General features: G+C 38.8%; 2 protein-coding genes across 10 annotated transcripts in view; one reads left to right on the top strand and one right to left on the bottom strand.

Annotated features, from left to right (window-relative positions):
• Nucleotides 1-1,193, bottom strand: part of MSH3 (mutS homolog 3) — a 188,615-nt gene extending 187,422 nt beyond the window's left edge. Inside the window, exon 1 of the mRNA XM_078448459.2 lies at nt 922-1,193. Within this exon, the coding sequence (XP_078304585.1) occupies nt 922-1,128 (207 nt within the window). The 5' untranslated portion in view covers nt 1,129-1,193. The remainder of the gene's footprint in view (nt 1-921) is intronic.
• On the top strand, nt 1,060-24,991 carry DHFR (dihydrofolate reductase). 9 transcript variants are annotated; one of them, XM_078448463.2, is made up of 7 exons: nt 1,063-1,452; nt 1,795-1,844; nt 3,882-3,987; nt 10,031-10,157; nt 13,491-13,645; nt 19,475-19,581; nt 24,632-24,743. In XM_078448463.2, exons 1-6 carry the CDS (start codon nt 1,367-1,369, stop codon nt 19,551-19,553), a joined length of 603 nt encoding a protein of 200 aa, XP_078304589.1. In that variant the 5' UTR covers nt 1,063-1,366; the 3' UTR covers nt 19,554-19,581; nt 24,632-24,743. The 9 variants fall into 9 exon arrangements, 7 of the variants coding, with proteins under 7 accessions (XP_081652688.1, XP_078304589.1, XP_078304599.1 ...); XM_078448473.2 differs by having other exon boundaries at nt 19,475-19,560; XM_081796562.1 differs by lacking the exon at nt 19,475-19,581 and having other exon boundaries at nt 1,060-1,452; nt 24,632-24,991.
• The last annotated feature ends 832 nt before the right edge of the window (nt 24,992-25,823 follow it).

A 25,823-nucleotide genomic window follows, 5' to 3' on the forward strand; every position in this document is an offset into this window, starting at 1 on the left:
AGTGCAGAGCCTACTTAGGATTCTGTCTCCCTCTGTCTCTGCCCCTTTCCCAATTGCTCTTTCTCTCTCTCAAAATAAATAAAACAACCAAACAAAACAAACTTGGAAGGTGGCTTAAAGCCAGTCTGCAATCCCTTTCCATATTCTCAGTTTAAAAATACTGTACCAGGGAGACCCAGTGAGGGGCTCACCCTGAGGTTTTCCCTGGTGGCAGTGTCCCTGGTAAAAACAAAGCAAACTTAACTTACTTGACTCAGTTGAAAGGTGGCAAGCAACAGAAAGGAACCAATGACTAACCATTCACATCTGCACCACCTTAAGGAACTTAACCCAAATTGTCTATCAGACTTTATAATCTTACCTATAAGAAGTATAGTCACTGAGGAACTGCACAATATGACTGCCTTTATACCCCAGTCGCTTGAGAATATTAGCACCACTGTTGCACCCTTAAAAACTAGAGATTCAGTGGCAATTTTCTTCCAGTCACCTAACCAAGTACATATAAATAAGGTAAATAAAGCTCCTCTTCAATTTTCAATCCAGATTTTTTTTTTTAAAAAGGAGGCAGAATAGAGGTTAAAAGATGTATCCTTTGCCCACAGGCAAATCAGAATGGAAGTCAGGAGCCCTCTGTTCCTCTCTCAGTTCTGCCATTAAGAACTTGTGTGATCTTGGCCTCGAGTCTATTACTCCAAGTGGAAAGTACAATCTTTGAACTACATTTTTAAAGGAGACCCGCCGGGCTTTTCCCGCCTTCTCCCTTTTGAGCCCCGCCCCTATCTCATCGTGCGGGTTCATCTCGTCGATTCTCGCGTACTGCTCCCATCTCCTCCTGCTCCACCCACAAGCACCGTCCCCGCCCATCTAGTCCCGTCCCATCTACCCCGCTGGCCCCGCCCCGTCCTGGACCGAACCCACCACGTGTGGCGGCAACTGAGGCGGGAGAGTGGACGCTAGGGGCGCTGCGGAATCAGAGTCAGGGCCGGCCTTCGGGACTGCACCCGTGGGGGACGTAGTGGATTTCAGGTTTCCCGTAGACTGGAAGAATCTGCTCAAAACCTCTTGCCTTGCAGGGGCTGGGCCGGCGGCAGCGGCGCGACTAGAGGCAGGCTTCCGACCCGACATCGCAGGGCACAGATTGACGCCACTGGGGCAGGGCCCAAGCGGGAGCGCGAGCACGCTACCGCAGCTCCCCTAGTCTGCGTGCGCGAGCACGTCACGACCCTGCCGTGCGCCGGGGCAGGGGGCGGGGTCTCGGCTGCACAAATAGGACCGAGGGGGCGGGATGGCTGCAATTTGGCGCCAAGGTCGGCCGGGATTCCCAGGGTTGTGAGCAAGCGGTGTGGTGTTCACAGTGGCTGTCATGGTTCGTCCGCTAAACTGTATCGTCGCTGTGTCCCAGAACATGGGCATCGGCAAGAACGGGGACCTGCCCTGGCCGCCGCTCAGGTACTTACAGGCCCGGAGCTGGATTGGGTGTTGGGGGACGGGGAGAACTGGCGCGGGTTGCTTTTGATCGCGGCACCAGGGCGGGGCCTAACAGACACTCTCGGTTGGGAGGATGGGATCGGACTTTTCACCTGATCAGGCAGGAGCTGGACCAGGGCTTCCTTCCGCCATCTGGAGCCGGCCGGCCACGTTCTCGATTTCCGTCCTGCTCCTGTTGCCAGGCGAGGACTTTTCCCCACCCCCACCCCCACCCCCCCACCCCCAGTGCAGCGTCTGTCGGGAGGGTTACGGCTTGAGCCTACCAGATAATGTTCTGAGTAACGCTGTTTGTCTAATTTATAGGAATGAATTCAAGTATTTCCAAAGGATGACCACAACCTCATCCGTAGAAGGTAATGTGGGATTTTTAAGTGATTGAGGTTTGGGAAACATCTTGCTTGAGTAAGCTTATCAGTGCAAATTTTACTTAAATAAAAAGTTTTCCATGTTAATCTGGGACCTTTTGTCTTACCAGTGATTTATACGCAGTTCCCAAGGTTTGTCACGTTTTTTAAAAAAAAGTTCTTTGAAATTTTATGTGGGCACGCGTAAATTGAGGTACTGGGCAGAATTAGCAGCTAGGTACAGGCTTTAGGGAAAGAGCAGGGAAGGAGACCAGAGGAGGCCTTTGGCATAGCTGCTAACAGCGATGGTAGGGCCTGGAAGGCAGTGAAGAAGATAAAAGTAAAAAAACAACAACAAAAAGAAACAGTTACATGAACTCGATGTGGAGATCAGAAAGGTGAAGGTGATGCAGGAAAGAATCAAGGATGAACTCTCAGATCTTCAGTTTGAGAGTCTGGGTGACATGGAGAATAAAGAAGTGGAGAAGAGTGTGCAGGTGTAATGATAATTTTGAGGTTTGAGGAATTTGTGGGATCTCCAGGATAATTTCAGGTACAGCAAAGTGGGTGAATTGAGCCACTGGAGAGGACAACTATGGAAGAGAATATAGTGGTGAGATGCCCGTTGAAAACCTAAGAGATATGTATTTGGTCATAGGAGAAGAAATAGTAGAGTAAAAGACAAACAGTCAATCAGAAAGCAGATGCAGCATAACTTTAACAGGACAGGTACAAGGTCCTTGGATCTTGCACTTGGGTCACCGGTAGAGACAAGATAGCAGGAGCTTGAAGCTAAAGAATTGACATGAACCACTCTAGAATCCAGTGTATGATCTAGTAATAGGAAAAGCATCCAACACCTGGCCTATTCACTTGCTTTCAGTAAACACAGTGTTTCTTTGATGAGTGGATGAAAGGATACCAAGGTCGACTTGGCTTTTTGTTCTTTTTTCTTTTTCTTTCTTTTTTTTTAAATTTTTTTCCAATGTCTTCCTATGCTCTTCACTCATTATCTCCACCTTTGTTGTTAGGCCAAGTCTGTACCATTTCTCATCAGAATTCCTCACCTTTTGCCTCTGTTATTTTTGATCACTGATATCTCCTTATTAACACTTAAAGCTCTGTCCTTGAAAATGCAGTGCATATTCTACAGGGGGCACCATGAATTATTGGGGTTTTAATTCTTAGAGGAAAAAAATTTGTCTCCACATTTGGAGGTGATAATTTGGTTATGAGTAATGATGTAAAATACAGAAAAATGCTTAGTGTACTTGTATTTTGTAAATGTTAGTATTTTTGTTTAAAGAAATTCAAACTAATGATGATTCTTTAAAACAGACACGTGCACTTCTTTTGATAGCCTGCCAGAACATACCCAGAGTTATAGAAATGTGTGTATTCCTTTGATCCAGATATCTGACTCCCAAGATTTTTCTTCCACGTAATTATATGAAAAATGGAAGTTATGTGTATAAAGTTTCTATGGAAGCATTTTACTTAAAAAATAGAGGCACAATTGAAAGCATTTTGGCTTTTTAATTGAGTGGAATACTAAACAGCTATCTTTAAAAGTATGGCTACTAATATAAATACAAAGTATACAAATGAATAATACTATTACATCAAACAGTTAAACAGTACTTACTAGATGTTCTAAATCTCAATCCCCACAATAACCCTAGAACTAGGAACTACTGTTATCTCCATTAACATAAGGCACAGAAGATTCATGACTTGCCTAGTAGATGACTGAATACATTCAGTTTCAGCACTTTGCCCCAGAATCTTGGCTCTTCACTATTATACATAATTGCAATTGATTAAAACTAAATATTGGATATAAATCAGATAACACCAAAGAGAAAAATAGTATATTTAGGAAATGGGTGATAAATGTCAATTTTGTAAGCCTGTTTTTAAGTTTTAATTTTTAAAGCAGATCCACTAGGTGTCACTGTGACAGTCCTATCTCTGCACATGTAAATGAATATATGAAAATATAAATGTATACTCCCAGAATATACTTATTTTTATGTGATTTTTTAGGTAAACAGAATTTGGTGATTATGGGTAGAAAGACATGGTTCTCTATTCCGGAGAAGAATCGACCTTTAAAGGACAGAATTAATATAGTTCTCAGTAGAGACCTCAAGTAAGTATTATCACAAATTCACCACAAGAAAATCATGTCCCATTTCTTATGGTAGAGGTCTGTGTATGACAAAACAAAATTGTATAAATATAGCGCTATTGATCACACTGCTTAATGTCATAAAGGTGATTACAGAAAATGAATAAGCAGTTATTTATGCCACATGACAATAATTTCACTCTGCTACTTAAGTGATTGATTTCACCACTCTGAAAAGTTACATTAAATGTCACTGGGGTAACAGCTTTGCCAGTTTCTTTGAACTGTCACTCAATAGGCTCAATTATCATGTATACAATACAGTTAATAACTTTTTTCTAGTTTCACATATGTTTTGGGGTTTACCAAGATTAAGTGGTTTATCCCCTCTCCATACCCTGCCCTGGATACAGTAAGATAGAAATTTTAGGATGGGCTAAAAATCAGTCATAACCTTGTGCCCGATTATTCCTAGTTTACCACAACACCCAAATAATATTTTGTACTTGTATTCTTTATGCAATGTCTACAGGTGAAAAAAATGAAAGTATTGGAATTGACCTAGGGATCCTGAAGAAAGAGAAGTGTCTCCAGTTGCCTTCTGCTAGGAATTTTCCTGTCCTCCAATCTAACATTGGAGTAGATAGTTCCTGATGCCTGGAAATGCCCTGGGGACTTTATTACAAGGAATTGGCCTACACATTTGTGGTGCCGGCTAGGCAAGTCCAAAACTCTGTAGGGCACACCATCAGAAAGGGCATGCTGGAACTCTTCACCAGGGCCTGAAACTGCTATCTGCAGGTGAAATTTTTTCTTCAGGGAAGCTGGAGGAGCTGCTCTTAAGGCCTTTCAACTGATTCAATCCTGCCTACCCAGATTGAAGTCAATTTATCAACTTTAATCACTTCTACAAAATACCTTTACAGTAATACTTAGATTAGTGTCTCAATAACCAAGGACTATAGCCCAGCCAAGTGAACACATCAAAGACCATCACACTATGAGCAGGAAAAAAACATTATACAACTGTAGGCCAAGGGGGTTCAGGCTTATATAGATTTTTTCCCCAAATCCCTTCTAGAATGGCACAGGTAAAAACATGAAAGAAAGTATACCAGAGTATTTGCATTGATCGCCTTGGATGATGAGGAAAAAGTTGATGTGCATCTTGCCATCTGCCTCAGTCTTTATACTGTTCTCTTATTCTGGTTGCTAGGATATTCTGATTATCTTTTTTACTTGGTAGAATCCAAATTCACAGACTGTATAGCCATTCCCAGAGACTCTTTAATAACATCTTCTTGAATACTACTCAAGTTTATTTATGGCTAGCTTGAGCTACAACAGATATAAACAAATCTCAGTGGGGGGGATATTCAATTGAGCCAGCAAATCTCTGCAAATGATGAGTCTAATTTCTTCTTTATGACCCCCCCCCCCCCCACTGTTGTGCATGTAATTGGGTTTGGTTGTTTCTTATATAACATTTGTTGCTATATTTCACTTGTTTTTTTTTTAAGACAGAAAATTTCAGAGTTTTTATTATCAGTTATTCTGAGGAAATAAACATACCAGTTAGGAAAACATTTTAGAGTTTATTTTTTGTGCTTCCTTCTGCTTCCCTACTTGGGGGTCAGTTACACACATAACCTGGGCACCTGCTGTATGCCACACAGTGCTAGATTCTGAATTAAAGGGGAGAGATTTACCCATGTAATCGCTATTGCTCAGGCAAGCTTTTAGAAATACTGTTTTTCACCACCACCCTCCAATGTAAGAAGTTGAATCCTCAAGGATAAATTGAATTGTATATAACTTATAGCTCAATAAAGTAATTTTTTAAGGCTTTGGAACCAAAAATTAAATAAATTTTACCACATTGCTATAGCTTTGAGAGCATCTTTAGTAAATCCAAAATTTCCTTCATGATATAAGTTGTTGTAAATTGTCTTCAACTCATGAAAGCTATTTGATATCTCATAGTATAATAATTTTTTACGGTCTGTCATATTCTCCACAGTGATTAAAGCTTTCTCTCTTCTGTCCTCACTATTCACATACTTGGTACAGCAAAGAGTTACCAACCTGGCTTCTACTACCTCGTCTGGTACCTATTAACTTGATGCCTTGCTGAATGACAGTTTCCTTATCTACTAAATGGGATTAATAATGAGAACTTCTTAGGGTGATTTTGAGGATTAATTGAAATTTTTTATGTTAAATTTATGGCACACAGAAAGTACCCTATCAATATCAGATCCTACTGTCCCAGCTTTTCTATTTTGGCAGAATTACCTTTGGTCTCTAATAGAAAATATTAACGGGAGCACAATGAGCAGGTTTGTGATCTCATTTTTTGCCCTTATCTATTCACTTTGTTCTTCCTTCCCACAGTCTTGAGTCAAAAATCCCCTCCTGTCAACCAGAATCCTCCGTCTGCCCCCACCACTTTATCCTAGACTCCCGTTTTCTCCTGTTCTCAAGACCTTGCTCTGTTGTGCTACCCTTTACTGTTTTAAACCTCACTACATACTACTTCTACCTTCAACTTTCTTGGAGCTTTCTTGTGTTAAATAAATAACTTCTGTAACTTCAGTATAAACCTCAGTATCCTCTATGGTCATCCATCACTTCCGTGTCTTGCACATGTTTTTATCTCCTTTGAGACTGTCAGCTAAGGGATCATTCTCCAAGGAGTATTCTCCTTCATCACCCCACCCAGATGATGTACCACCTCTGCCTACCTGGCATCCTCCACACATCCCCATCGCATATCCTTTTCATATTATGGCCACTGCTGAGATAGAGCTCTGCCTGCCACTGGTACAGTGGCACTTAGTATATCCCAGCACTTAGTATATCCCGTAGCAAAGCAGGGGTTCAGAAATTTTTACAGAATGGATGGTCTTTAGGTGATTTATAAAAATAGGATGATCCCACATAATATCACTTTGTAACCTGTCTTTTTTTTCCCATTTGATATATGGAAAGATTAATTTCTATGAATATTTTTAGTGGCTACATAGTATTCGATTATGAGGATGGAGCATGCTTGAACCAATTTTAATTTTAGTTGGAAATTCTGTTTCAGAGACTGAGTTTGAAAGGTCTTAAATTGAACGTATTTTTGAATTCTGGTTAAGATATGATTCTAGCCTAGGGTTTTTTGTTTTTTAAATGCTTTCCCAACAGTCTAGGAAATTGAGCCAGAATTCCATCTGCCACATCATCTTTCACATCAGGCACAGTGAGAAAGGATAATGTTTATATGGTACCCTGAGGTAATCAAATGAGGCTGCTCAAGGCCAGAGGACACTTGTCTTAAGGCTCTGCTAAACTAGGCCACACCATCCTGAGGTCTGAGGGGACGAGAATTTGACACCTTTGTAGCCTATGGCCACCAGTTGAATCCCTTGTCTATGTAGGGAGTTGTAACACACAGACTCCCAATGTCGGGCTGCTGGAGTTGAAATCTCAGGTCCACCTTTTCCTAGATCTATAGCCACTGGCCACTGAATCCCTCAGCCTCAATATCATCTATAAAAAGGAATAAAAGTACTTACATAGGACTGCTAGTCTGATGCATATAAAGTACTACCTGTTCCCACTACTTCGGAGAGCAAACGGGTCCTCAAATGTTAGATATTTTCTTTCTAATGTAACTATCCGGGTAAAAAGCAGCCTCTCTGGAGAAGGGAGAAGGATGGAAGTATCACTGGTGTGCCTACTGTTTTGCATTATCTCTTAGTCCTCATGCCAGCCCTCTTCAGGAGCTAAGATTCTAAGTTTGAAACAAGGTATCAAAGATGTCCACATGCTTGACTACATATGGAACCACATACCAACTCTCTTGTCAGGGAATGCAATCTCTCTTAGTCTGAGATAAATAGAGGAAGTAAAGTGGGCAATGAAATAAGTCACAGTATTGAGTGTTTGCTATATACTATTCACTGTGTTCCTAGGATTTGTGCTTTTACACAGTGAACACAGTGGCCTAATTAGCTCAAACATTAGCTCAACTTTTTGCTTATATTTTTATACCCATCTTGGGTCAAGTGTTTCAAACATTCCTAAACTGCTAAGGAATAACATTTTGCAGAAGCATTTCCTCCATGTCTTTATGATAATTAAAATCTGAAACAAATCCTTAATCTAGTCTTTGTTTTCCTTTAACAGACTCATTACAAAAGGTCAAAAAAGTAGTCTTCACCTTAAGCCCTGGAAGCATTTCAAGCCATTGTTCCACAATCTACACAGAATGATTGCCCCCTTTCTTTGAATCCACACCAAACATTTATACCACCTTCTAAATTATTTTGCTACAACCCACCAATTTCTAGGACACCTCTTCAAATTCTCCTCTTATGTCAGATCCTAAGTCACTAAGTCAGATCCTAAACCACCATTTTTCATTCTTCCCTGACACCTGTCATCATTTCTGACTTCAGCATCCTCAGTTACTAAAACCACCTGGACTCTGTTTGTCATTCTAGACTTTAGCTAGACTACCTTCTCCCCAAGCTCAAATCTAGACTCAGTTCTCCCCCTACACAGCCTTGTCCAGCCTACTCGCTGCAGCCTCCCTGACACCTTAGAGACTTCCTTGGCTCATTTAACCTCACCCTGGTGTGCAAGTCTTTTTTTCAGCTTTTAGTCAAAATACATTCTTTGTGCTATCTTACTCCTTTAGAGATGACAAAGGGTGAAATAAGTAAAATATCTATGAAGGAGGTGAGGGAGGAGGCAGTGAAGAGAATTAATAATCTCCATTAGCTGTTGATTAATCATTATTACAAGCACTAGTTCAAAGGCAGTTACATAATTTTTTAAAGCATCACTCTGAGAACTTGACTTTGATTTATAATTTCTGTTCTCTAATTACAATGAAAGTCAAATTCTATGTTTCTTCAATTATAAAGGGAATTATCACTCTCCACCCGCCCCCTCCCCCCCCCCCCCCCCAGGAAAAAATAAACAGTTGTGGAGATAGGGAGAAATTAAACTGAAGATGTAACACTGAAATTAATTCTTTCTCCTTTGGATTTTAATTTAAAAAATATACATGCTTATTAATACTTCATCCACTTCTATATTTGAAACATGAAAAGTCTTTTACTCCCCATTCATCACATATTAACAGTTCGAATATCATTCCAAACTACAGTCATTCAAACATACTACTCTCTCTCCAACATTTTTTATGAATCTTTCAAACATAAAGAACCTTAAACACCTGTATACCTAACACATAGATTCCACCATTAACAATTTATTATGCTTGTTTTACCATCCATCCATGCATCCAATGATCTTTTTTTTTAAGCATTTCAGAGTAACATGGAAACATCAGTATGTTTTCCCTTAAATACTTCAGCATATATATCATTAACTAGAGTTCAATATTTCTTTACAATTTTTTTTTTTTAAGTTTATTTATTTTGAAAGAGAGCAAACACACAAGCACGCCCACACACAAGTTCGGGAGGGGCAGAGAGAGGGAGAGCAAGAATCCCAAGCTGACAGCGCAGAGCCCAATGCAGGGCTTCATCTCAGGAATCCTGAGATCATGACATAAGCTGAAATCAAGAGTCAGACGCTTAACCAACTGAGCCTCCCAGGTGCCCCATCTTTTGAGATAAATATTACATACAATGAAATGTACAAGTCTTAAATGTACTTTTGCTAAATTTTGACAAATGTAGGCACCTATGTAACCTCATATCAAAGATGGAGAATTTTACCATGACCCCTCCTAAGTTCCCCTATGCCTCTTCCCAGTGAATCTTTACCCCATCCCTCCAGAGACCACTACTCTTCTGATTTTTTTCAACCATAAATATCACAAGATACCAGAAGTGTTTCTGTTTTTTGATTCATTGTGGACCGTACATACACAAATATGGTTTGAATTTTTGGTCATAGGCCATATTGATGTTAAGTGTTTATTATTGAAAGAATTCATATTTATGATGATTTTGGTTTTATAATTACTTATTCCAATTCAGATTACTTGACTGGTATGAATGGGTTTTATAGACATTATTTGTAATTTTTTTAAATTCAGGGAACCTCCACAAGGAGCTCATTTTCTTGCCAAAAGTCTGGATGATGCCTTACAACTTACTGAGCAACCAGAATTAGCACATAAAGTGGACATGGTTTGGGTAGTGGGAGGCAGTTCTGTTTATAAGGTAAGTAAAATCATAAAGAAATGTTCTACCCCACTTGCCTTCAGATTCCCTGCCATCTGAACTTTTAAAAAATTAGGCCATGAGCAAAGGAAGTACATTATCCCTACTATAAACTAGACACATTGTCAATTTGATTTATTCGTTTTAGATACTATCATGAAAAGTAAATAAAAATATAAAAGCGAGTTTTTAAGCCTGTTCCAGTTGATTTTCAATTCCAAATAGTTGATGTTTCTAATTTAAAAATATTCTAGGGGCTCCTGGGTAGCTCAGTTGGCTAAGCAACCAACTTCGGATTGGGTCATGATCTCACGGTTCATGGGTTCAAGCCCTGTGTCAGGCTCTCTGCCTACAGCTGGAGCCTGGAGCCTGCTTCAGATTCTGTGTCTCCCTCTCTCTTTGCCCCTTCCCCACCCTGTCTCTCCCTCTCTCAAAATAAATAAACACTAAAAAAAATGATAAAAACATTCTAAATACTTCCCTTAGAATTGTACTTGCATTGCACTGTTTTCTACTCCCTAGATGTGCCCTGATATACTGAATTCTCCCCTTTTTCCAAGAATATATAGGTCCTTACTGAGAAAGGGATGGGGCTCTCAGTTACTATACACTGACTAAATGTATACGAATTTGTTAAAACTTAACAATTTTGTATAATATGAAAGCATAGGAAAACTATTACATGTTTCATAATAATAGAAAAAACGAGTAAAAGAGAAAATAGTCCTTTTTTTTTTTTTTTTTTCCCCAGTCTTGAGGTCTGTTTTTTTGTTTGTTTTTTTTTTTTTTACACTTATCATGCCAGGAATTCATAGGGAAGGGGTTCCAACAGTTCAGGCTCTTTTCCATTGGTTCTCCCAAAATGTACTTCTCTGGGTGGAGCAGGCTGGCTTTTCAGTTGAACCCATGTACCTTTCTCTTTGGCTTCCTTCTTTTTCAGATCATTTTCTTTTACACACTTCAGGAAGCTATCTCGGCTCTTTTGAGTGCATTTGCTCAATACATACATTAACTCTCCTGGCAAAAATCTGCCCTTGTTTGTTTACAGCAATGCAAGTAGCATGCTGGGTAACATTGTAGACTCTTCCAGTTTTGCAGTGGTAACATTTGTGAAACATTTCTTGTTGAACAGTGCCTATTCCCTTGATGTCCAAAATAAACCTTTCTTGTAGATTCACAGGTATGTAGCCAACAGAACAACTCCATGTTTCCTAGAACACCTAGAGCACATTCAGCAGGTGCCTCTCCTCTTTCCCTTGGTGAATTACTGGAAGATGGAGGCTCCGGCTGAAAACTTCGTATTTTTTTTTTTTAATTTAATTTTATTTTATTTTTTAATGTTTATTTACTTTTGAGAGAGAGAGAGAGAGAGAGACAGAATCTGAAGCAAGCTCCAGGCTCCGAGCTGTCAGCACAGAGCCTGACACGGGGCTCAAACTCAAAAATTGCAAGATCGTGACCTGAGCTGAAGTCTGATGCTCAACCGGCTGAGCCACGCAGGCACCCCATAAGATTTTATTTTTCTAAGTAATCGCTATACCCAACATGGGGCTTAAACCCACAACCCTCACATCAGGAGTGTCACATTCCACAGACTGAGACAGCCAGGTGCTCCAAAATATTTCTTCTTTTGAATACCAAATGACTTTCAGCTTTCAAAATTTTTGAGGATAATAAATAGAATTTTTGGACTCTTAAAACACTAATAAAAAATTAAAGTTTATGGGAAGGAAAAAAGCCAGCCCCTACACTTTGGTGTCTTGTTATAACATATATACACTGAATTTGTTTTAAAAGAAAAGATATACCAGGATCCCAGACCTGTTTCTACAACCTTTGGTTTGCTTTATTTGTTTTATGAGGAAATGGACATTTTCCTTTGATCTTTCAGCCAGGCATGAATTTTTAGGAAAACAAGTCATTTCTTTATCTTGTTCAATATGCATTTTGAATGATTTAATACCACATTCACTTGAAAATCTACTTTTTATAAATATTTAATTTTTTTTTTTTTTTACGTTTATTCATTTTTGAAAAACAGTGAGACAAAGTGTGAGCAGGGGAGGAGCAGAGAGAGAGGGAGACACAGAATCCAAAGCAGGCTCCAGGCCCTGAGCTGTCAGCACAGAGCCTGATGCGGGGCTCGAACTCACATAAGGAAGTAGAATCTCCAACTGGTAATTTTGTATTATGCACCTGCCTCTCATCACCATAACTTGTAGAACTTTTAGGCTCATCTTCCCTGGGGCCAGCCTGTTTTTGTAAACACAGTTTCATTGGAACACAGCTATGCCCATTGGTTTAGTATTGTCTACAGCTGCTGTTGCCCACAAAGGAAAGAAGGAAACCACATGGTCCACAAAGCCTAAAGTATTTGCATATGACCCTTTACAGAAAAGGTTGTGCCATATAGTATTTCCTTGGATACAGACTTTCAGATGCTGCTGTGGTTCGTCCTATTCAGTTTTTCTAATTTTTGATAACATTAAAAATTGGTAGGATATTTATTTGATTGGGGCAAGAGAATAAGTGAGTTTATATTTGCTGTAGTAAAAAGCCAAAAATAAAAAGTAACATTTGTTCTATGCCCTTATTTGGAATTTCAAGGATAACACACACTTGAAATTTTATATTTTTTTCTTCCATAAGTTATTTGAAAATCAAGGGTTATTACTTTCTTGGAGATGCAATTAGGACTCATGACTTTTTATTAGAGTTTTAAGATATTCATTCAAGTGCAGTTTTTTCTATAGAAACTATCAACAGTAGCATAGGCTATAGTTAGAAAAGTCATTAACAATATAAGGCCAATACAATCATTAGCAACAGAGGCTAAGAAAGTAAATTACCTGCTAGCATTGTAGCTATCTCCTAAGAAATGGAAGCATTATTAAATTCTGTGTAAATGTACTAATTAAGTATGCCCTTGGGATTTTTAGTAATCAAAGTCTCATAAAATTATATACTATCTTATCCATATATATACATATGCAAATTTTTCTGTGGAGAGCAACTAGATAATTTAGGGTTCTTAATTCTTAAACAACCACCAAAGAAAGAAGATAATACTGAATGCTTAAATGAAAAAAGAATTCATGTAAGCAAACTAGAGGCCAGAATATATTTAAACTCACTCTCATAATTAGTGATAATTATTAGTGCCATTCTCAAAATAACTAAGACATACTTTGCAGGACCCCAAACTTAATAATAGGATATTTAAATAGCATGCTTTGGAGGTGACAAGTTATGGAGCATGTCTCTTAATACCAGATACAAACTTGACTATGTAATTAAAACAAACAAATCTTAAGAGTTTGTTTCTTTTGACAGATAAATAAAGAAATTGATGCCTCTTGTGTTTTTTCAAAGGAAGCCATGAACAGGCCAGGCCACGTTAGACTATTTGTGACAAGGATTATGCAGGAGTTTGAAAGTGACACATTTTTTCCAGAAATTGATTTGGAGAAATATAAACTTCTCCCAGAGTAAGTAAAATGTTATTAATTTGTCTGAAGTACTTTTGGATTTCCTGCTTAAGAATCAGAGAAACAGTATATCTCTTCATATTGAATTTGGAGTAGAAATGTGTTCTGCAGACAAAAACTAGGAATTTTGAGGGGCACCTGCGTGGCTCAGTCGGTTAAGCGTCTGACTTCAGCTCAGGTCACGATCTCGCGGTCTGTGAGTTCGAGCCCCGCATTGGGCTCTGGGCTGATGGCTCAGAGCCTGGATGGAGCCTGCTTCCGATTCTGTGTCTCCCTCTCTCTCTGCCCCTCCCCCGTTCATGCTCTGTCTCTGTCTCAAAAATAAATAAACATTAAAAAATTTAAAAAAAAAAACTAGGAATTTTGGGAAATCTGCTTTAACAAACTTGGGATGTTTAAGTTTTAATAATTTGACTGAAATCTAGAGAGTAGTCATTAGCTCATTCTATGAGGTCTCTGCTTAGCATCAGACACTGTCTTAGGCACTGGGGAAGCCGTGCTTACCAAGATGTCACTGCTCTCTAAGATTAGAGTATTTGTAGTAGAAAAGGAGAGTAGTAAATGAAAGGTAAACATTAAGAGAGTTGCTATATGGAGAACTGAAATATTGTGATGTGGTAAATACCGTATTGTCTGAGAAGTCCTCTCTGAAGAGGTGGTGTCTACGCTGAGATCTAAATGTCAAGAAGCCAACCATGCAAAGAGAAGAGCATTCCAGAAACCAGAGAAATAGCTCGTGTAGAGACCAGAGGGCAGGAACAAGCTTGGTTGTGCTCCCTGACCCTGAGCAGGGACTGACTACTCTGAGCATTATAAGCAAGGGGGAGGCCAGAGGGGTCAGACCAGACACAAGTTTAGAGGGTTTGAAGAGAGGGTGACATTGTTCCAGCTGTTTGTGGAGAACAGAAGGGACAAGAGTGAAGCTGGGAGACCAGTTAGCTGCAGGAGTTGAGGTGAAAGAACAAGGGACTTGGATAGCAGTGGTGGTGATGGAAGAAAAGATGGAGTTAAGATTTCAGCATGAAACTGCCTGATTTTGAAAACTCACAGCATTTTAGTTTAAAAGCACTTTTCATACGTCAACTTTAAAAAAAAGTTTTTTTAAGTACTTCTCAGCTTTTGGCTATGAAGAGTAAAAGTAGAAGATTAATCGTATCAATGCTTTCAGACTAGGTTTTAACACATCCTTCTAATATTAATAAATATTAATAAATACGGTGTATTATATTCAATGATTTTCGTGTTAAACTATTCTAGCATTTCTGGAATAAATCCACTTGGTAGTAATGTGTAGTCCTTTTTATATGTTCCTGGATTTAATTTGCTTATATTTTGTTGAGGATTTTTGCATTTATATTCATAATGGATATTGGTCTGTAGTTTCATTTTTTAATAATGTGTTCACCTTGTTTTGGTGTCAGGAGAATACCAGCCTCACAGAATGAGTCAGGAAATGGTCTCTTTCCTCTTCTATTTTTTCGAAAGAGTTTGTGAAGGATTGGTGTTAGTTCTTACTTATTTTTTTAAGTTTATTTATTTATTTTAAGAGAGAGAGAGAATGAGGGAAGGGCACAGAAAAGGGATTGAGAGAGAATCCCAAGCAGGCTCTTCACTGGGAGCACAGAGCCCGATGCGGTGCTCAAACCCATGAACTGTGAGATCATGACCTGAGCCGAAACCGAAAGTCGGATACTTAAGTGACTGAGCCACCCAGGCTCCCCAGTTCTTTAAATGTCTTAGAAGATTTTAATAGTGGGAAGCTTCAGATAGGAAATTTCTATCCAAAACCAAATTCCAAGGAAATTGCTCAAAAATGGACATTCTAGACAAGGCTATGAAAGAAAATGGAGTCTTTTTTTTTTTTTTTTCCTGTTACATAATTTGATGGTTGTCTTACTCTGAAGTTGTACCAACATAGTGACAACCTCCTGAACGCAGAGTGGAGGGAATCCCCTAAGGGGAGATCTGGAGTAGGTCAGTCTTTCCTGAGGTAGAAAAAAGAGAAACCTGGAAAGACAAAGAGAATATACTTTGTCCCTGAAAATCCGTAATGTTGCTCAATTCTTGAGCTGCATTCTCTCCAAATGTCTGTACACTGGGGAACTTAGAATTGCTCCGTACTGTCCAGAAATGAGCTCTGATTGTTCTCTACTTCCCCTTTTTCTTTTCCCACAGCTACACAGAGGTTAGACCCCCCATTCTCCCTATTAGTGGCCCTCTTGTAGTGACATAAGTTTCAGTTCAAACAGTTATCTTTTATTAACACCATACTTCCTGGTAATAAAAGCACTAGTAAAATGAAATAAAGATGAGAGGACTATTGTGAAGTGCAAAGGGAATAAAATTAGAATGTGGGTGAAGCCACAAGTGGTAGAAACCTAAAAGCAGAAAAAAAATCTTAACAAAGTTAGGTTTTACTTTGCGTCTGCCTTTTTCCCCCATGGGTCATTGTCTGCATAATTCTTTTTTTTCTTCTTTTTTTTTTTTTTTTTTTTTTTTTGACAGCAGCATTCCAGCCTGTCCTCTAAGGCTGTGCCCTCATTCATCTTACCTATAAGAAATCTTTCCCATCTCAAACTATTTCACACTAGGCTCCAGCCAAACCAGCAGGCCTAAATGTTTTATACCAGCAGTTTTCTGCTTAATGAGCCCCAAACAGGTTTTTCCTTGTAGTTAACAGCGTTCCATGTAACTATGCAAAGAGGATAAAGGCCAGAAGAGGCCTTTGAGGCCGTAGTTGGCTCCAGAGCTGGGACAGATGCCCCTTTTCAATAGACAAATTTAAGAAAGTTTTTGATGGGCTAACAGTTCCTCTTCTGTTCCCATTAGTTCCTGACTAGCCAACAGGATCCTTATTCATTCTATTTGTACGACGACTCCTGAGCCTGTGCTTGCTATAGTCTTCATTTAAATTTAGTTGTGAGTTGTTTCTTATAGATAACTATTTACCTCTTTCTTAGACTTTACATTACATCATCTCAGTATTCTCATGCTTTGTCAGTTCGAATCTTATGTTTCTTCTTAGCTACTGGATTCCTTACTGCCTGAAGATTCTAGAGGGGGATCTCTATCTGGGTGGTTCATAACAAATAGGAGGCATTTCCACATCCTGTTAGGCTTAAACTCAGAGTTCATATGTGGCTCCTAAGCAGTTTGCTCTTCAGAAAAGTTTGGAATTATGATGGTTGGGGTAGTTCTGTCATTATTAAACAGACTGAATATGGGGGCGCCTGGGTCACTTAATCAGTTAAGTGTCTGAGTCTTGATTTCGGCTCAGGTCATGATCTCACAGTGGTGAGATTGAGCCCTGTGTCAGGCTCTGCGCTGGGCATGGAGTCTGCTTGGGATTCTCTCCCTCCCTCTCTATGTGTAGGCATGCTCTCTCTCTTGAACGAATAATAGACTGAATATATAAATATTGTGAAAAGTAAAATTAAGCCGAAGCAGAGTTGAATTTCAGTTTCACAGAGCAGATTAACATTAATACCGTGGCTGCTGACTATACCCAGCCAATAACATAGTATTTCTAAGTATTATTTGTGGTTTTAGAAATAATTTTGATATTTTGCTTTTATCTTTTAACTGAGAATCTTGATACTCTTGAGAATTTTACAAACACACAAAAATGTAAATGTTACTTTTTGGTGACTCATTCCAAAGAAACTAAAATTATGGTTAAAAGTTGGCCTTGAAAAATCACTGCTTTAAAAAAAGAAAAATGCTATATTGCTACTAAAACAGTTGAACAGAAACAGCTCAGGAAATGGTTAGTAAATAGAAACATAGATTTTATTTTCTTTATATGTTATTATACTATTGTTACTTTATATGTTTATGTTTTTTATCAAATGGCATACCTCTGATTAGTCAACAAAAGGTTAATACCTGTTATTACTCAGCATTGCACTGGGTATCATAAGAGGTTTAAATCTTTTCCTATCTTATCCCTGCTACAGTGAGTTTAGAAAATACGGGGTGAAAGAAACTCATAATACTAAAGAATAACATTTATAGAGCACTTAATGTAATGAACTCAGGGCCAGATTATTCATAAGGATGAAGACAACAGAACCAGAGTCAAACATAAGTCTGATCAAAGCAGGTGTTCCTCATCCCCACCTGGAGCACATGGGGGTGCAGCTCGCACAATACTGAGGAAGTATAAGATTTGGGTTGGAGACGAGAGTGGTCAGTACAGTCCTCAGTGGAGGACCTGAGGGGATTTTTTGTTGGTGGTGGGTTTTTCAGTGGTCAGTACAGTCCTCAGTGGAGGACCTGAGGGGATTTTTTGTTGGTGGTGGGTTTTTCAGTGGGAAAAAAATTTTATTGTAAGAATACAATATGAGACCTCCTCTCAACAAAATTTTAGTTTTCCAATTCAGTGTTGTTAACTGTAGACACAGCATTGCACAGCACATCTCTGGAATTTAATCATCTTACACAACAAACTTTATTCCCTTTGAACAACTGTGTTTCCCCTTTCCCCCAACACCTGTCAACCACCCTTCTACTCTCTGTTCTTATGAGTCTGACCATTTTAAATATTTTTTTTCAACGTTTTTTATTTATTTTTGGGACAGAGAGAGACAGAGCATGAACGGGGGAGAGGCAGAGAGAGAGGGAGACACAGAATCGGAAACAGGCTCCAGGCTCTGAGCCATCAGCCCAGAGCCTGACGTGGGGCTCGAACTCACGGACCGCGAGATCGTGACCTGGCTGAAGTCGGACGCTTAACCGACTGCGCCACCCAGGCGCCCCGAGTCTGACCATTTTAGATAATGCAGTATTTGTCCTTCTGTGACTGGCTTATTTCACTTAGCATAATGACCTCCAGGTTCATCCATGTTGCTGCATATGGCAGGATTTCCTTCTTTCTTGAAGTTGAACAATATTCCATTGTATGTAAATACAGCATTTTTGTTTAATCGTTCATCTGTTGATGGGCATTTAGGTTGCTTAGCTACTGTAAACTAGGCTGCAGTGAACATGGGAGGATATATATTTCTTTGAGGTCCTGATATGTTATCAAAAACAAAAAACGAGATAACAAGTGTTGGTGTTGGTGAGGATGTAGAGAAACTCTTGTGCACTGTTGGTGGGAATGCAAACTGGTAGCAGCCACTGTGGAAACAGTATGGAGGCTCCTCAAAAAAATTAAAAATAGAACTACCACATGATCTAGCAACTCTGCCTCTTGGTATATACGCAAAGGAGGGCTTGGGTTTTCAATTGGAAGGTGGCGGGAACACAGATCTAAGTGAGAGAAAATTTCAGATAAACAGTGATGTCCATAAAAGAACTGCCGTGAGGAACACTCTGGGAAATTAGAGCAGCGTGGTGTCCACTGATTAAACAGCAGAATCTTTCACCATACGGGACACATAACTTCAGTTCTACTCTAAGCAGCTAAAGGTTGTATCTTGTTTTTCATTTGCTCACGTAAGAAATTTGATATCAAGTGTAAGATTTGCAAAATGTTACTACATTTCATACTAGCTGGGTGATAGTGGAAAGGTAAAAGAGAAACTGCTGACAGTGGCTAGTTTGAGACAGAAGAATTAGGAGTCAGAAGGAAAGGATAAATTGCACTTTTTGTTTCCTAACTTTCTGTACAGTTTGCAAGTTTTTCTTTCTGTTTCCTACACTGTTCCATAGTGTATTTGTATGATACCCAGTTTCACCGTGACTTACCATTGTGGAAAAAAAAAATGAAGACGAAACTTTTATTTACTTTATTGATGCCTTTTGGCTGAGCTATCTCTTTTTAATTGACACAGTATATATCTTTTTTTTAATTGACAAATTATTCCACATATTTTTCTTTTACAGATACCCAGGTGTTCTTTCTGATATCCAGGAGGAGAAAAGCATTAAGTACAAATTTGAAGTATATGAGAAGAACAATTAATGTGAAGGTGTTTTCTGGTTTATTTCAAGTTAGTTGTTCCCCCTCCCCTCCAATTACATATTTTTTAATATTAGAAAAAAAGACTTTTGTGACTTTAGGTCAATGGCTAATTATTTGTAAGCAATGAGATTTTATAAATTAATCTTAAGTAGACTATAGTTAAGATTAGTCTTACTATTCCATATCAGATAACCATTTATGAAACCTTTTTTGCTATAGCTGTATGATGCCCATCAAGGACCAGCACCTGCCTACAGTAGCATATCTTTCAAAAACCAAAGTTGAAAAAATTCCCCGAGAGCATGAGTTGAAACCAGGACCTATAGAGATAGAACTAGGCAGATTTGTCCAAAGGTCAGACATGGATTATAAACAGAAGAGATAGAACTCAGATATTAAAAGAAAATTAAATCAAAATAGAGACTTTGAATTCTCCATGCATTTCATTCACTCTTCTCAAAAAAGGTTCTGTTCACTCAGGCAATCAGTAAGTTGAGGGAACTCTGGTATATTCCATTGGGATAGTAAAGAGGCAGGTAGGACACTGTCTTTTTGAAGGTTAAAAGAAAAGGTCTGAGACCTCTAAAAATTCTGCCTCTGATCTTCTGTGGGATTCCATGGATGTTACAATGATAGAAGAATAAAGTTGTTCTTTACAAAAAAGAGTGATTTAAAACAAGCATATGGCTAAAATTAGAAATTAAAAAGGTAGTGAAATGAAACTAGATAATGCAAGAAACCAAACTTATGAAGTTGGAAACAAAATTAAACTTCACTGAATTAAAAAGTGAAAATTAAAACATGTTTTCCTACCATGTTAGCAAAGATTTGGATTTGTTAGGTATCCAAAGAAAGGGCATTTTTTGCCTTGTAAATTAATACAACTTTTTTAGAATTTAAGTTAACAATATCAATTAAAATTAAAAATATTCTGGGTTTGGACCCAGAGCTGAGTTTCTACTTCTAAATATTAATCCTGAACAACAAAGAGATAGACCCAAGAGAATTTGTTGCACTGAGAATTTTTTCCAACTTGGAAACAGGGCTACCTGGGTGGCTCATTCGGGTAAGCGTCAGACTCTTGATCTCAACTCAGGTCATGATCTCACAGTTCATGAGATCAAGCCACATCGGATTCTGCACCGACAGCACAGAGCCTGCTTAAGATTCTCTCTCTCCTCTGCACTGCTCCCCTTGCCAACTCACACACGTGCACTCTCTCTCTCAAAATAAATAAACTTTAAAAAAAAAACCTTAAAAAATAAAACTTGGAAACAGCCCAAATGACAATCAATAAAGAAATAACCAACCAATATGTCTGTAGAATTTAATATTGTCTGTAACAGTTAAAAAGAATGAGGTACTGACAGAAAAATGCCAAAGACTGTTAAATAAAAGAAGCGAATTGTGTATCATACCTAAAAAATTTACTGATGGTATATAGTATGTGTAGGAAAATGTATGCTGAAACTGTCGACAGTATCAGAGTTGAGCATGTTATTTTATGAATTAGGTATGCCTATTGTAATTAGATTTTTTTAAGTATTATGTGCTGGATTTCATGAACAATTAACATAATAATTGAGCCCCTTATGTTCAGCAGTAAAATTAGAATATAGAAATCAAGAGTATAAAGGAATTTACTAAAATCTTCCAAAGAGGGGGAAAAAAAAAAAAAACCAAACAGATCACAGACAAGAAAAGGAATCAATACTGCATGAGACTTACAATCCTTAAGAAAACAGTGGAGCTTTCTGCAAGGAACATAATCAGCAAACTATTACTACAGGTATCTAGAATTTTTAGGACTCAGATACTTAGAAGCAAGCCATCTAGAGAAGAGGAAACCCAAATAGCCAATAAATACATGCAAAGATAAATATTCCCACTAGTAACTGAGGAAATGCAAATTAAAACTGCAGTAAGGTACCATCCCACATACTCAGATGTGGCATTCTCACCAACACTTGACATTGTCAGCCTTTTACCATGTTTGTTGGCAATATTTATTCAGGATGAAGAAGCACATACCCTTCGACCTAACATTTGTACTCATGGATAAATACCAAGAGAAATCCTTCTATGTTGCTATCTAGAAATTTGCAAGAGAATGTAGCAGCAACCCAAACGGACTAAAGGACTTAAGTCTGGTAACTATTTGGGGACAATATGAGAGGAAAAGTGGGGATAGCTGTCTAACTGCTAAATCCTCATTGACCTATCAGGAAATCACTAATATGTAAAGTAACAAATCAAGATGTAATCAATTATTTGAGAAAAAACAACAGAAGAAACTGTTAAAAGCCATTAATCTGGAGAGTTGGGAGGGTGTGGGGCAGAAGACTGCTCAGGTTTTTTATAAACTTTAAGAGGCTAAAAATAATATACCTTAATACATGCATTCATTTGAAAAATGACCAAAATAGTTAACTGGAGGAAAGAAACCAACATGAACGTAACTACCAGAAGGAAAAGCTAAGAGGATGAAAATGCTTGCCAATGAAAAGGACATTTGAGGTTGGGGGGAGAGAGCAGGAGACTACTGTTTTCACTGCAAAACTTTAGGGATCTTGATTTTATTTAACCATTTTCATGTATTTAGTAAAAATTCTTCCTTAATAAGTTGCTAGTTTGTAAGTGCTGACCTCCTGGTACTCGAACACCTCACATAAAATTTCAGACTCTTAATGGCAATTTATCCCCAGAGTCCGCTTAAAAATGTAAAGAAGAAAACATAATTAGCCAAGGGTCACACAAAATTCCTAAGACCGATTGCTAGAAAACCATCAGGCTTTCTCTCGTGGTGCCTGGTTTGTTCATTTTCAAGACAAATGCAAGTCTTCCTTTTTCCACATTGATTTATAAAACAGCACTGTCAAGTGTTGATAATTGGAGGCTAAAATGTAAATAATAAAACATGAACATATGTTCTAAATATTCAGGTTAGCCCATTTTATGTTTCTGTGAGGTTGAAATTATGTAACATACCCATGTCCTAATAAATGTTTCTCAAAATGTCCTCCCTAGTACACCTGTATGAGGGATGGGTTCCAGAATCTGCAGAGTAAACAACACCCCCAGATGAGTCTAAAGCGTATCCAAGGATGTAAATCACTGAGTTAGAGTGCTTCTGGCCCTCCAAGGGGAAAAAAAACAAAACAAAAAAACCCTGAAACTTTATTTCATATCTCTAGGACATCTGAATAAAGCAAAATAGAAAAATGAGCAAATTGTAAATCAACATGTATGAGATTGGAGAAAGTAAAATTGTAAAGGTTAGAACGATGTGTTGCTGATCTATATTAAGAACTAGATTTTCATTAAATATGTAATAAAAATACATACGAAAGTAACATCAGTAGCTCAAAGAGATACATAGTAAGTAAACACAGGAACAGATGTCCCTTTAACAAGATGCTTTATATATATTTGGTAAACTAAAAACTGCAGCAAATGACCTATAGGCAACATGACTTTGTAAGGGAAAAGTCGGCTGGCCAGCTGCCGAAAGGGTTCCGAAAAATAGTGATTTCTGAAAGATTGAAACTTGTGAACAAGGATGTTCCAGTTAGGACAAAAAAGAAATACATCATTAAATGAGTATCAGGAGTAGAATTAGAGACTCTTAACGAAAAGGTATTGGTCATAAAAGGGATAGAGCTTCTGGCTAAACACAGAGGAAAGAAGCCCTACAATCTATGTGAAGTTGGGCTTTTCCTGGGGCAAAAATGAAATTGCATTGCTGACCATTTCTAATTATTTGGTCCTGCCCTTTCTGTTCCCCAGGAAACCTCAAGGGGACCGGGAAGTTTTTCTGTCTGTACATTGACATTTCTTTATTCTCTAAATCTCTTTACTCTTGGAACAAAGGAACAAACCACACTGGTGTGTGTGTGTGTGTGTGTGTGTGTGTGTGTGTGTGTGTGTTTTAAATTTGTATAATTTCGAGAGAGAGGGAATCCCAAGTAGACTCCGCGCTGACAGCGCAAACCTTGACGTGGGACTTGACCTCAACAGCCCTGAGATCATGACCTGAGCCAATGCTCAACCAACTGAGCCACCCAGGCACCCCTGTTGTGTGGTATTTTCAAATAACTTTGCAGTCAGTAATTAAACTAGATGTGAAACTTAGTACTGGAGGACATGTTTTAGGTGGTCTGTACTTCTTTGCCCCAGGACCATCGGACACACAAACCCTGAAGGAATAGAGGGTTAGTCTGTAAGGGGGGAAGACTTAATGATGCCGGAGCTCAGGAAAAAGTGTAGAAAATAGAGAAGAGAATTTCTGCTGCACCTACTAGACAAAATTATTTGTCAAGGCATCCTGAATGACGCCTTTTTTAGAGCCCCTGGTCATAGCACCTGCAAAGGGCCAATGTTTGCCCGCAGGTTTTTTTTATTGCCAGTCCTCTTTGATAGGTGAATTATCAAATCTTAAGCTCAAGGGTTTTCCTGTAGTATTTTATTATGAACTATTTCAAGCACACAGAGAAGCTGAATTATACATTAAGCACCCATTCTTATCCATCACCTAGATTCTGTCATTGTTAACACTGCTATCTCTGCTTTACCACATATTTAGCCAGCCAGCCAGCCATCAGTCATTCTTATATTTTGATACATTTCCAAGTAAGTTTAGATCTCAGGATGTTTCATCCTTAGATTCTTAAGCTTGTATGTCATTAACTACAGTTCAAAATTTGTTTACTTTTGGGGGGAAGGGTAAGATCTACATGGAGAAATGCAGATCTTAAGTGTAGCATTTTACAGGTTTTAGTAAATCCATGTGTCTTCATGACCCAAACCTCTGTCCATCACCCCGGAAAACTCCTTCATACCCCTTTCCAATAGCAAGCACTATTCTGGGGCTTTTTTTCCTCATTTTAGATTATTTTTGCCTGTTTCTGAACTTCGTATGAATGGAATCATACAGGATGTCTGACTTATTTCACTCAGCATCATTTATGTGAGAGTCAGCCATGCTGTTACATGTGTCACTGGTTTGTTCCTTTTTATAACTTTGTAGTGTCCACTATATGGCCACACCACCATTTGTTTATCCTTTTTCCTATTGATAGACATGTGGACTCTTCTGAAGTGGGATTTGAGCTTGGTATTGAAGGATCTAGAGAGATGGAGACTGACGGTCAGGAGGAAGGCAGATATATGCTCCCGGCAGAGGAAAAACCATGAAGAAACTTCATCTCCAGATTCCAAAACCCAGAACAAGGCCTTACCAAGGAAGGGCAGGTGTCATCAGGCCCCAGGTCCATCCAGCGGCAAGCACCTACTTCACCTACTTCACCTCACTTCGCCAATCTGTTCTCTTTCATAACCATATCTAGTTCAGGTCTTTATTTGCTCTCACTTGGACTGTTGGGGTAATCTAAATTGGTGGTTTTCAATCCAAATAAACTATGATAAACATGGCCAACAAATAGTCTCTGAACTGCACCTCTTATTATGCCACCGTCTCCCCTTCATGCTGACCCAGCTAAGACCAAACTCCACCTTGGCCTTTATGGTCTTCTCCAGATGGCAATGATCAATCTTCCCAGACTTACTGTCTAAAATTTCTACTCCCTCCATGTCACACACAAGCCACCCGCAGCTCCTCACAAGTCCCCACATAGAGCCAAGCTTTGCCACACACATCCCCTTCCTTATGCAGTTCTCTCTCCATATAATGGCTCCATCCCTGTATCGTCGAGTGTAAATCATATGTGTTCCTCAGAGTCCTGTCCAAATTCAGAGGGCTCCCTCTTTCATGAAGCCTTCCTTCTCACCCTCCTCTGAATCACCCAGTGCTACCTATCTCTGTTATAGCACTTACCCGCAGCTTGCCTAACAGCTGTTTGTTATTCTCATCTCTCTTTTATCAATTAGGAGTGTCTTCAGCTGCAAGTACCAGCAAGTCCAGTTAACAGTGGGGTAAACAAATTTGGATTTACTGGCTCTGTGATTCTCTGGGGTTTTCCCTCAAGATTTCAAAATGACTACTGCTGCTTCAGAAATTAAGCCATGTTCACAGCAGGAGGAAGAGAGGAAGTGAGAAATGTCAGGCACATATTTCCCTTTCATCAGGAAAGCAAAACCTGTCCCACATCCTCCTAGCACTTGAGTCTAATTCTACTAATGCACATCAGAATTCAGGATCTCTGCCTTAAAACGAATCTTGACCAACACCTATCATTTTGTTCCCCACCACCCCAACAAAATCAAAGTTCTCCTGGCAAGGAAGAAAGGAGGATGAACATGAGAATACAATTA

The sequence above is a fragment of the Panthera onca genome, chromosome A1 (genome assembly GCF_046562875.1).
Source record: "Panthera onca isolate mPanOnc1 chromosome A1, mPanOnc1 haplotype 2, whole genome shotgun sequence".
NCBI classification, from domain to species: Eukaryota; Metazoa; Chordata; class Mammalia; order Carnivora; family Felidae; genus Panthera; species Panthera onca.

Coding starts and splice junctions, on each gene's coding strand:
- DHFR (XM_081796562.1), top strand. CDS start 1,367: ATGGTTCGTCCGCTAAACTGTATCGTCGCTGTGTCCCAGAACATGGGC. Junction 3,988..10,030: donor GTTCTCAGTAGAGACCTCAA/GTAAGTATTATC, acceptor TTTTAAATTCAG/GGAACCTCCACAAGGAGCTC. Junction 13,646..24,631: donor AAATATAAACTTCTCCCAGA/GTAAGTAAAATG, acceptor TCCTATTGATAG/ACATGTGGACTCTTCTGAAG.